Source organism: Megachile rotundata, chromosome 16 (assembly GCF_050947335.1).
Source record: "Megachile rotundata isolate GNS110a chromosome 16, iyMegRotu1, whole genome shotgun sequence".
Lineage (NCBI taxonomy): Eukaryota > Metazoa > Arthropoda > Insecta > Hymenoptera > Megachilidae > Megachile > Megachile rotundata.
Window position 1 is genome coordinate 11,546,129 of NC_134998.1, and position 13,724 is coordinate 11,559,852.

Here is a 13,724-nt window from a genome sequence, read left to right on the forward strand (position 1 = left end):
GCCAGTAACAATTATAACAATATTTAACAACAATCAGACAATAGCTACATTAAATTATTAACAGTAGTTATAATGTCAGAATTTATTAGTTTACAAGAAATAATATGATGGTTTGGCTATGAGAACGAGTCATAACCAGCTGCCAACTAGTCAGCCACAGTAGATATCACAGACACCTCCATGGCAGACGATGGCGTTGTGTTTCAGGAAACGAACGAAAGAGGGTGGAATGAGGAGATTTATCCGGTGACCTCGTGCCACGCGTGGTAATGCTACTGGCAAGTGGTGCTTCAATACCGACCATCGCCGGTACCGTCGAGGAGGAGGAAGAACATGCACGTAGCGAGGCGAACAGCGCGCACTACGATGGCTATGTTACCGATCATACGGATCTCGCTTCCGAAATTGATATTGACGAGTCCGAGTATAGGCGGGAGCTTCTCAACGACGTATGTACACGTGTTTCTGTATTGCACTTGAAAGTTGCAAATTTTGCTATTTGATCATTTGCAAAATTTGGGACTTGCGATCTTGGGATTAGGATTTTGAGATGATGGATTTTAGGGAGTTTGGGATATGGGGACTTAGGGATATGGGGACTTAGGGATATGGGGACTTAGGGATATGGGGACTTAGGGATATGGGGACTTAGGGATATGGGGACTTAGGGATATGGGGACTTAGGGATATGGGGACTTAGGGATATGGGGACTTAGGGATATGGGGACTTAGGGATATGGGGACTTAGGGATATGGGGACTTAGGGATATGGAGACTTAGAGATATGGGGACTTTGGGGTATTGGGACTCTGGGATATTGGGACCTTGAGGTGTTGGAACTTTGGGAAATTGGGACCTTGAGATATTGGGACTCTGGGAGATTGGGACTTGGGAGAGTGAGGGACTAGGGAGAGTGGGACTCTGGGAGATTGGGACCTTGAGATATTGGGACTCTGGGAGATTGGGACCTTGAGATATTGGGACTCTGGGAGATTGGGACTTGGGAGAGTGGGGGACTCTGGGAGATTGGGACTCTGGGAGATTGGGACTCTGGGAAATTGGGACTTTGGGAGATTAGGACTTGGGAGAGTGGGGGACTAGGGAGAGTGGGACATTGGGAGATTGGGATTCTGGGAGAGTGGGATTTGGAGATATTGGGATTTTGGAAGATTGGGATTTTGGGAGATTGGGACCTTGAAGTATTGGGACTTTAGGAAATTAGGATCTTGCAATATTGGGACTTTGGAAAATTGGAATCTTGAGATATTGGGACTTTGGGAAATTAGGATTTTGCAATATTGGGTCTTTGGGAAATTAGGACCTTACAATATTGGGACTTTGGAAAATTGGGAGGTAGAGAAATTGGGACTTTGGGAAATGGGACTATAGGAACTTGGGACTATAGGGACTTGGGACTATCGTGACTTGGGACTATAGGGGCCTAAAAATATGGGGACTTAGCAATTTATAAACCTTGAAATTTAAGCACATCTGAATACACAAATTTACACATTTAGAAACATACTAAAAAATATATTAAAAAATGTATAGAACTACGAATTAGGAATTTAGATATGACCTAGTATGCATACAATGTGCATATAATCTCAGTATTATCATTTGAAGTTATTCACCTTTGCATATCGAATATCAGAAAAGCACACTAAGTCTTTTTCCTCTTCTTACAGAAATGGCGAATGCTGTTTGATAAGGTGAGTATATACACGTCGTTGATATGTGCATCTACCTTTAGAAAATCAGCATATGATACATGCATTCAACACGACCGATTTCTTTTTTCTCAGTTTGATCCCGAGGGTTTCGGCGAGATACCGATGGAGGATTTTTTGGTGGCTTTGAAAAGTCCCGAATGGAAAGCCGAGATACCGGCGAATAAACGAAGTATTCTTTTCACCAGGGCAAAGGAATCGCGTGTTCAGGCGGTCACGTTTCAGGACTTCGTCAATGTGGTGAGTCCACGTCTTTTTATCGAATCATAATCCTTGTTATGCATGCAATCCTATTGTACATATAATTCAACTAGCGTTTATCTAAAATTTATACAATTTTTAAGTCAAATGTTCACATTTCTCTTATATCAAATCATTTAAGAAACCTTCTCATGCATACAATTCTGTGCACTGTAAATTCAACCAGCATTTAACTACAATTTAACCAATTTTCAAGTCAAATGTTCACACTTCTCTTATATAAAATCATCACACTTACTGAGACTTCAAATATCCGTTCATTTTTACGGAGATAAACAATTATTTTTCATCGTTTTTTTGTTTATTTTTTATTTCAGTGTGCGTCGTGCTGTTAGTGTTCCGCGGATTAACAGAAAACAGTTTTCCGAAAAAGTTAATTCCTTTTGAACCGATTGCGATAATCCTCGAAAAAACTTGTTATTCTGCAAATTCATTGCAGAGCGGCTCTAGATGGAAATAATACAACCCAAAGATATTTTTTCGACCCGGAAAGCGTAAATTTTTAAATTATTTTTTTCCATTTTTGTAATTTTTTTCCATTTTGTAATTTTTGTAATTTTTGTAATTTCGTAATTTTAGATTTTTAGAACATAGCCTAATTTAACATTGAGTGATCCCTTCGCAAAATACATGTTTTTATGAACCGCCCTGTACATCGTAAATAATACTAAAGACGTTTACAGATTGAACGTTAGAGTTCATAGGATTTCCCACCATAAAAGAAACTTTTGGAATAATCATTGTGTCGAAAGAAGGTTAAATAGACTTATTCTGCTCGGCGGGCATTGTCCGGTTTATTTGTCAATCCGCTTGATGTATCAGAAAACCCCAGCGAAGAAACGCGACCAGAATTTGCTAGATAAATATCGCAACAATGATAATCTGGCGGCTTAAAAGCTTGCTGCACCGGCGGACGGTTCTTTGTTCATTTCTAAACTTGCTGACAAGTTTTTGGCGGTTTCCTCTTACTTCTCTTTTATCTCGGGGTAAGCAGATTTGACGTTGAGTGGCGGAAAATTGTCCGCGTACAAATCGAAATGATTCTGGTCGCAGGTTAAACGACTCGTGAAGTTTCGGACAAAACCGCGGCCATTGATGTTCCGTAACAGTTTAACCTATTATTGCCGTTCTACCACTGAAATTTTCATCTTGTTACGATTCACTTGGGTAGATAGGTTTGGTGATATGTAAATGCTAGAATTTTGGGATAAAATTTTGGGGACATATGTGGTGATGTGGGGTTACATGTATGTGGCATATGTGCTGATGTGAGGTTATGTGTATATGGCACGTGTGGTGATGTAGGGTTATGTGTATGTAGCATATGTGGTGATGTGGGGTTATATGTATGTACCATATGTGGTGATGTAGGGTTATATGTATGTAGCATATGTGGTGATGTGGAGTTATATGTATGTAGCATATGTGGTGATGTAAGGTTATAGATATGTAGCATATGTGGTGATGTGGAGTTATATGTATGTACCATATGTGGTGATGTAGGGTTGTATGTATGTAGCATATGTGGTGATGTAGGGTTGTATGTATGTAGCATATGTGGTGATGCAAGGTTATATGTATGTAGCATATGTGGTGATGTGGAGTTAATGTATGTACCATATGTGGTGATGTAGGGTTATATGTATACATATATGTAGCATATGTGGTGATGTGTGGTTATATGAATGTGGCATATGTGGTGATGTTGGGTTACACGTATGTGTCATATGTGGTGTATAGTGATCCACCTTCTGACTAACATATGACAGTGCTGGATATATGGTGCATAGTGATCTTACATGTGACTAACATATGATAACATACACGTATCATATGACAATCTAACATGGTCACACAGTGGTCATATAATGCGAGATATGACACGTGACTCTACCATATCACACGTGACTCTACCATGTCTCTAACCTATCCACATACATGAACCAGCAGTCTAATATATCCATTAACAATCTAACATATCCACATATGTATAAAAATACATGCTCAACAAAAGTAGCCCAAATACACAATTTTTCTAATAATTTTTTATCGGTTCATTTTTCATTTTCTCCACCGTAATCATATCGCGTATCTCTTCATAGTTAAACATTTGTAATTCGGTTCTTTTACCGCAAGAGGCGACACAGCATAATAGGATTAAACCCGCAGGTGGTTAAAGGGAGATGTAATTATTCAAGAGCATGGAATAGCAAGTATTCTCTCCATGGTAGTATGATTTACGGTTGACGGGATCGAACGACGGTAACTAGGATTTCCTGTGTACATGCATCTCTCTCGTTACACTATATACCGCTTGTATACTTATTGTTTCACACGATCGCGAATGAATCTGATAATCTTGTTTGCCGTGCAACCGACACTGTACATATTTTACGCTGCATAAGGTTTTAACGTCGACAGTAACACGAGACCTTTGCTTTTTTTAGTTGATGCATTATTTATTGTTGTGTTGTTTGTTTTTATCGATTGGTCAGTTGGTCCTTCTTGTTTATTTCGTGCGTTAATTGCTGTGGATGGGTCATATGAAAATCATATGGTCACATATGTCTAACCACATATGTCGTGTAGGTCACATAAGTAACACATTATGTAAGTTATGTGTGACATAAGTAGCACAACTTATAAGTCATATGTAGCATATTAACATATAAGTAGCACAACTTATAAGAAGTCGTATGTCACATAAGTCACCATGTCATATAACTAACACAAGTCACATAAGTCATGCCCCACATGTCACATATGTCACACGAGTGTTGTGGGTCATGTAACTCACATCAGTCACATCTGTCACACCAGTCACATAAATCACATACGTCACACAAGACATGCCTTTCACATAACTCACATCAGCTACACAAGTCATAGATCACACACATCACACACATCACATAAATCACACGTCACATAAATTGCATAAATAGTATAAGACACCTAAACCGCTTAATATAATCAATAAACATAAGTTGGTTAATCAAATATTACAAAATGTTCCCCAAAACAAAATGCCACAATAACCGCTTCATAATTAGCTCAGTAGTTGAACTCGCCCCCTCCCACGCCTCACCCTATTGCACCATAAACTTTAACAATTCTAACACCCTTATAACGAATTGTTGTGTCACGGAATGAAGCATACGGCCCTTAACAGGTAAACGTAGAATGTAATGGTATGTAACTAAAACATTTGTCGACCGCGAGGCAAGTTTGAACCTCCAGATGCCTCTACAAAAGTACGCATAACTGTTTAAATACTTGGAATTTCTACATGCCGTTTTGGGAATATGTTCTACTAGACAATGAAACAATGAAAAGCAAATGGTCAAATTTCTCTAATTTGTTGAGCGTGTGAGTAGGGGCCTTTGTCCGAGAAGGTTTAGGCTTCTATCAAGCATTCTGTGTTATTCTAATGTAGTTTTGGGGTGGTTCTGCATTGTGTAGGTTAAAATAATCAGATTGCAATATAAGGAGAAGATGTAGATTCTCTCTAAGGCATGCCTCCTCACATGTGCCATGAGGTCCTCTTGAGGCACCCTCTGCCTGTTGTTGCTATTAAGTATTCTGTGTTGTTCTAATATATTTTTGGGGCGGTTCTGCACTGTATAGGGTAAAATAACCCATTTGCAATATAAGAAGAGGATATAGAACCTCTCTAACGCATGCCCTCTCACATGTGCCATGAGGTCCTCTTGAGGCACCCTCTGCCCCTTGTTGCTATCAAGTATTCCATGTTACTCTAATGTAGTTTTAGGGCAGTTCTGCATTGTACAGGGTAAAATAACCCATTTGCAATATAAGAAGAGGATATAAAACCTCTCTAAACCATGCCCCCTCACATGTGCCATGAGTTCTTCTTGAGGTACCTGCCTCTTGCTTAGGCATGTGGTCCAAATATCAAGTTTTACCAGTTTTATTAGTGTACATAGTTTTTGGTATATAGTAGCAAAATATATTGCCTATTGTCACAGAAGCGACGTTAGACCCTGGGTGGTCCTGGCGATATCACAAGGGGACTTAATACAAGCTGGAAGGTAGTGGGTCCAAATGTTGATATCTAAAGGTGACAGAAAATTTATCTTGTCCCTCTGATTATGATATCGGAAATTATCGAGAAACGGCTGGGTACAGGAGGGCGTAAGAACAAAAGGATCCTTTGCTTACCGGGGGATTAGCAATTAGTCGGGACGAAGGTGGTCACTCGATGTTTGTGGAGTGTTGAACCGACTATTAAAGAAAAGGAGCGGTGAATTGATGGCAGGAGCAAAGGGGAAAGGAAAAAGGCATTCGGCGCTTAGGTGGGCTTTGCCGGAGTTTCGGCAAGTCGGCGATTCTGGACACGATCTCGGTGGTCCTCCGTCTTTCTCCCTTTCGTGTCGGTTTGCCCTCCGTGAGATAATTTTTTCCTCTTGCTCCCTCCGCCAACGACGCGACTCTCAGAACGTCTCCAGGTTCGTTCTTCTTTCCTTTGCTCTTCCCGGATATCAATTATGTCCCTGTGGGCTGTGTATTGCCACGGGAGACCTACCGGTGTGTGTCTCGGCTCTCCACGAAGAGTTCGCCTCGTTATCCCTCGCCGTGGGCGTCGAAATCCCTGTGTAAGGTCTCTCAGGAGCTGCAGAGTGCAATTTAAGAAAATTCTCTCCTCTCCTTTCGACTCCATTTTTGCCTCCGCCGTTTCGTTCCTCTCGTTATAACCTTCACTTTGTTGCCCCCGCTTGTTCCTAAATCTCGACGATAAATCGTACTACTGTCGGTCTTCTGCTGGGGAACTTATTTACCGAACCTTCCCTTCTCTACCGTTTTTGACACGTATTGTGCTATTTCACCTTCCCTGCTAAACATTTCTTTATGTGCCTCATATTCAATTTATGTAAATTTTTATCTTGTTTGTTCTTTTACTGTTTAGGTACTGTTACAAGGGGGAGGATTATACAATCACTTTCAATCAAATTGTAAATTTTATGATACAGGGCCTACAGGTTTAGTACAGAGCCTACTGTGTTCTGAGTGTTAGGACTTTTGGATCCTGTTGCTAGTAGGAAATATATAAAACAGTGCAATAATTATCAGATGTTTTATTGTTCAAAAAGAAAACTTCTTAGGTTACTTAGGTCCATTTGTACAGATAGTCGCATGGTAAGTCCTACAGACGTTTGATCTTACGCCTAGTACCCGGTGACATCTAGTGGCGCTCCGCCGTACTACAATTGACAAAATGGTCATACACCAAACAATCAGCAAATCCCATAAATCTTGCAAATTAATTAAAAACTGAATGTTTTAAATCTTGATAATATAAAATGCATTGAATATTATTTCTCAATATAACTATAAATATCACAGTATTTAAACTCTAGTTGCCTCGTTAGAACTAAAACACTCAGAGTATCGAGTACATGTTGGCCTGCTAGAAATTCAAAACAAACAATCCTCGTTATTGTTCATCATACATGGAAGGCTTGTTTGCCTCGCTTCATCTCCGCTTTTAAATATTTTATACCACTATATCGTCCGTTCGCTTACAGTACTGTACCCGAAAATTGCAAATCTGACCATTCTTCTGGCAATATTTAAACTTATTTTTTTATGGAAAATAGATATACTGTTATGAAGTTTTACTGTTAAAATTATAATAGAAGGTTATTGAAAGGAATACGTGGTGTAGGTTAGGCTATGTCAAAGGTTAGGTTATGTGTATTAGGTGCATTCCACTGTTACACTTAATTATGCTTCCAACGAAAATGTACTGAAGGCTTGAAAATTAGTATCAATGCTTTGTGTTGTACCACAAGTTTCAAAATTAGTATCGACACCTTATGTTGTACCACAAGTTTCAAAATTAGTATCAACACCTTATGTTGTACCACAAGTTTCAAAATTAGTATCAACACCTTATGTTGTACCACAAGTTTCAAAATTAGTATCAACACCTTATGCTGTACTTCAAATTAAAATGTACCAAAAATTTCAAAATTAGTATCAACACCTTATGTTGTACCACAAGTTTCAAAATTAGTATCAGCACCTTATGTTGTACCACAAGTTTCAAAATTAGTATCAACACCTTATACTGTACTTCAAATTAAAATGTACCAAAAATTTCAAAATTAGTATCGACACCTTATGTTGTACCACAAGTTTCAAAATTAGTATCAACACCTTATGTTGTACCACAAGTTTCAAAATTAGTATCAATTCCTTATGTTGTACCACAAGTTTCAAAATTAGTATCAACACCTTATGTTGTACCACAAGTTTCAAAATTAGTATCAATTCCTTATGTTGTACCACAAGTTTCAAAATTAGTATCAACACCTTATGTTGTACCACAAGTTTCAAAATCAGTATCAGCACCTTATACTGTACTTCAAATGAAAATGTACCAAAAATTTCGAAATTAGTATCAAGATTTTATGTTGTACTTCAAATGAAAGTGTACGAAAAGTTTCAAAATTAGTATGTACATATTATACTTGAAATTGTAATATTCTTAGCAGGTAAAAATAAGGAGTTATTCTGGAAAATATAGCAGTGACTTAGACAATTGAATTTAGACAAATTAATAGCACATAGCAACAAACAAATAATAATTGCACGCCTTTAATTGAGATGTTTGGTAATAACATGGGTCGCCATTACAAGTCCGCCATTATGCAACTAAAGAGAAGAGGAGCAGTATTTTCCTCGCAATTTCGGTAGCCATTTCTTGAGATACAGGTTCCCGCCATGCATCACGTTCTCGACCGAAACGTGTCACCGTTCGGAATGCGTTTTCCTGCTTGGCTTAAAACGTCCTCGGTTATTAAGTGTAACCAAGCAACAGTGTTATTATCCATTCTGAAAATTCATCCGTCTGAAAAGGGTCCGGAACCCTTTGTTCCATTCCTGTTCTACCGAAGGAACAGCGAAGAAGAATTCCGCGTGAGGCGGTGCCGACCTACGACCCCATTATGCACAGCCCGGACAGGGCGCGTGATTCATAATATTAGATTCGAGTCGGGGCCGAATAATGTAAATGCCACGTAGAAGGGCCGTATATACGTGAGGGATGGAGGCAGGGGGGGCTCCGTTGGAACAACCGCAGGGGCGTCACGTTGGCGGCGGATGTAACGATGCGGCGACAACGATGAGGACGACGCCATCGGCAGAAACCCTGCAGCCACCTACACCCACGTCGGACCCTTAAATCTCCATTCTCAGGCGCACCTCGATCCCTTTGAGCCTTCACCGTGTCCTCTGCCCCCCCTTCGGAACCCCCCTCTCTAGACCCGTGATCTCGGCTCGTGTCGTACCGTGTTCGCCTATACGCCGTCTTCTATCCGTGATTTAAAACTGTGAATACTTTTGCTTCGTTTATATGCCTTTGTCTGTTCGGCCCGTGACGGCGCAGGATATTATTGATGAGCCGTTGTTGATTTTAGGAATAACGAGCTTGTTTGCTCGGGGAAAATTTCAGCGAAGGTCTAGGGTTATTTCTAGGGAGGGTGTGTAGACTGGACTGTGAACTAGTGTCATTATCGTTTTACAAATTTTTTACAAGTTTACAAAAATTTGTTGAGTCGATTTTTGGGAGATCAGTGATTTTCGTAAAAATAAAATAATGTGTATAATAATCTTCATCGTTTGTCTGGTTCATTTTTAATTTCAGGGCAAGTGCTGTTTATGTACTTGTAGAGTTAGCGTTAACATTTTAATATTTGTACTAAATTTTTACAATTGTAAATATCGAAATTCTAGACGCTACGACAGAAAGTTATGAAAATTCAATGTTAATGAAAGAACGGTGATATTTTATTTATATTCTTTTCTTGAAAGGAAGACAAAGTATTTTACAGTGAATTATAACGACGGCATTATTCCCAAAAAGTTGCCCAATTTATAATTTAGTTTCGAAACAGCAAAGGCGAAAATGGAAATTTGAAATCGGCTACGTGGAAACTGGCCGGTGAATTCGTAAAGAGATTTGCAAGGGAAAATTTCCATTGTCAGCTGTGTCTGACTTGCAAAGAACATTGATTATGTATTATTTTTGCTCGAATTGAAATTTCGCTGAGTTCGTTCAATTTGCTGGTGCTGTTAATTAAAACTAAATAAACTTGTTTTACATACCCATCGTATTTTAACCTGCTAACCTACAATGTTCTACACAGTTGCTTCGTTCTTAACCAACTAATTATTGCTACAACATTAATACAAATTTAGAAGGTTCAAACGTTAAATATATGCCTCACTTATCAATAATTCAGTGTGCAGATTATAGTGGTAATTAAACACAAAATTCAATTATGGTGAAAATACGAGATGCGTCACATTTGAACTTTTGCGTCACAGGTGCGTCATAAGTATGTCACAAAAGCTTCACGAGTGTGTCATGAGTGCGTCATGATTGTGTCACGAATGCGTCACGAGTGCGTCACAAGTGCATCACATGTGTCATGAGTGCGTCACGTGTGTCATAGGTGCGTCACAAGTATGTCACATATGTCATGAGTGCGTCACAAGTACATCACGTGTGTCATAGGTGCGTCACAAGTATGTCACATATGTCATGAGTGCGTCACAAGTACATCACGTGTGTCACGAGTGCGTCATGAGTGTGTCACAAGTACATCACACGTGTCATGAGTGCGTCACGTGTGTCATGGGTGCGTCACAAGTATATCACATATGTCATGAGTGCGTCACAAGTACATCACGTGTGTTACAAGTGCGTCACGAGTGTGTCACAAGTACATCACATGTGTCATGAGTGCGTCACGTGTCTCATAGGTGCGTCACAAGTGTATCACATATGTCATGAGTGCGTCATGAATGCGTCACAAGTACATCACGTGTCACGAGTGCGTCATGAGTGTGTCACAAGTACATCACGTGTGTCATGAGTGCGTCATGTGTGCGTCATAAGTACATCGAGTGCGTCGTAAGTATTTCAATCGTGTCACGTGTGCGTCATGAGTGCGTCCCGATAAAACACAAGTACGTCAGTAATAAAATTAAAAAGTGAACCTAAACACGAACGAAATAACCTGAAGAAAAATGACACAGATGTTACGTTAAACACGTCGATGTCCAAACAGTGGATGTCCATACGACAGTACATCCAGCGCGTCCGATAACGTTTCCCACGATCCGAGCGAAAGTCCCGGAATTTTTCCTAGGTCCAGACCGTAGATTTGTCACGATGGGTTAACTAATTGTCCAGATTCGTACAGTTCCTAAGCAAACGCGCCCCGAGTCGAAGGGCGCACCGTAAGAACAAGGTTCCCCTATTAGGGACAATTGACTCTGGGCATCCTGTTAAAAGCATTTTTAAATACACGATGTTATCTGTGTCGATTGAAAATTTCATGGTCGTTGACTTTCCTCGTGTCTTCCTCACGGAGGTGGTCGTCTTCGACCTTTGGGCATATAAAAAAAAAGAAGAACGAACAAGCGAAACGTTTCGCCTCGTGTGTATCCTAGGACCGTGAAATTAAAGAGAAGATATCTTCCATCGTTACGTTTCTTATTTTCTTCTTATCATTCATCGGCCTTTGTCGAACTTCATTTGGCTCGGCTTAAGAGACTAAACGCCTTCTAATTAGGGGACAGTCGAAACAGAACATGACCCAATCTCGGAAACGTTTAAGATAAAACGGCATACCAGGGGAAGGGTTCGATAACTCTCGATATTTCTTTCTTCGAACTCGTTGTTTGGGTCGTTAGTTTTATTTTGGGTTAATTATCTGGTACACGAGTTTTAGATTGGAGTGTGATTTTTCAGAAAATTTTATTTACTTTAATTTTAATTTTGCAGTGCAGTATATATTAGAATTAAATATAGAATATTTTATAATTAATGTAAATGCTTGTACCAAAGAAAATGTTAAGTATTATTACTTTGAGTATGTGACAGTAATATACTTCAGCAAGTGATGCCATCTGGCGGGTGGTAGACGTAACTGATATCGAGTACCATACACAGTGCCTCATTAAATCCAAAGTTAGTTCAAGACTTTGTACAAGAAGTGCGGTTGAATCGACTTTAATGGGTCGACTTCTCGTTTTTCTAATTTCTCATTTCCTCAATTTCCCATTTCCCCGATTTCCCATTTCCCCAATTTCCCATTTACCCAAATTTGTATTTCCCCAATTTCACATTTTCCCGATTTCCCATTTCCCCAATTTCGGATTTTCCCAATTTCCCATTTCCCCAAATTCCTATTTCCCCAATTTCCTATTTCCCCAATTTCCCATTTCCCCAATTTCCCATTTCCCCAATTTCCCATTTCCCCAATTTCCCATTTCCCCAATTTCCCATTTTCCCAATTTCCCATTTCCCCAATTTCCCATTTCCCAATTTTCCATTTCTCAATTTCCCACTTTCCCCAATTTCATATTTCCCCACTTCCCCATTCTACTAATTTCTCATTCCCCCAATTCCCTAGTTTCCTAATTTCTCACTCCCCCAATTTCCCACTCTTTCAATTTCCCACTCTCCCAATTTCCCACTCCCCCAATTTTCCACTCCCCCAATTTCCCATTTCCCCAATCTCCAATTTCCCCAATTCCATTTGCCCAATTTCACATTTTCCTAATTTCTCACTCCCCCAATTTCTCCATTATTAGGTTTGACCATTATATTGAATGTCACAAGCTGCAGTATCCGAGACAATTTTTCAAAATTGTAAAAGTGCAATTTGCTTTCTAATTTCCTAATTTCTTAATTTTCCGCTTTCCCAATTTCGCAGTCCCCTTATCACCTACTCTCCTAATTTCCCTCTCTCCCATTTCCCACTTTCGCAATTTCTCCATTATTAGGTTTGACCATTATAGTGAATGTCACAAGCTGCAGTATCTGAGACACTTTTTCAAAATTGTAAAAGTGCAATTTGCCTTCTAATTTCCTAATTTCTTAATTTTCCACTTTCCCAATTTCCCACTCCTCATCTCCCACTCACCTAATTTCCCACTTTCCCAAGTAGTAAAAGAGGCAGTAAGTAAAATAATTTGTGACCAACCTAAAATAAGAAGAAACCCCCGTATTTGAAGGTAGAGTTTAGCACCGCAATCAGCGTAACAGGAGACCGTTGAGCGTGCAGTTTGTTCGAGAAGTACGGTTAAATCGATTTTAACCGGTCGATTGGTAATAGGAAATTGTAAGTAATAAGGGCTGTGAAGCAAGAGCGAAGCAAGCCATCTGTTGTCGGCGCGGTCTACGACAAAACAAACAGCTCGCCAATTACCGGGTGATTTTGGGTCCGCTCGACATAATTTGAAGCGGCGAAGAGGACAAAGGCGGCTCGCCTCTTCCACGCTTCTACCGTCGTTAAACTTAGGCAGGGGAAGGGCGAGGCCTCTAGCTACCACTTTTCTCTTTTCCCCTCGTTTAGTGTCTCTATTTACGCCCTCTTGTCGACTACTTCTTTTTATAACCTCAAAATCAAATTTCAACCTCGGATGGCTATGCTTATTTTTTATGGCTTGATCAAACTTCAGATGTAGTTGATTAATAATTCATTAGATTATTCAAACTTCTGATTTGTTATAGTGGACTTGGTGGATTTGTTGTGAATAATTCAGTAGATGGTTCGAACTTGATTTGTTATAAATAATTCATTATTTCTCAAACTTCCATAATTTCAAAATTTGTATACACCAACAAAACTGCATTTAAAAATTGTAAAATTTGTAGACACTACAGTTCTTGTTTTAAATAGTAAGAATTGTTGA

The 13,724-nt window shown here is 39.5% G+C and overlaps 1 protein-coding gene across 1 annotated transcript in view; it reads left to right on the forward strand.

The window, feature by feature from the left end:
• stet (stem cell tumor) overlaps positions 1-13,724 on the forward strand; it is a 319,583-nt gene that overhangs the window by 1,262 nt on the left and 304,597 nt on the right. Inside the window, exons 2-4 of the mRNA XM_012289938.2 lie at positions 208-449; positions 1,689-1,712; positions 1,806-1,970. Coding sequence (XP_012145328.2) covers positions 270-449; positions 1,689-1,712; positions 1,806-1,970 — 369 coding nt within the window. The 5' untranslated portion in view covers positions 208-269. The remainder of the gene's footprint in view (positions 1-207; positions 450-1,688; positions 1,713-1,805; positions 1,971-13,724) is intronic.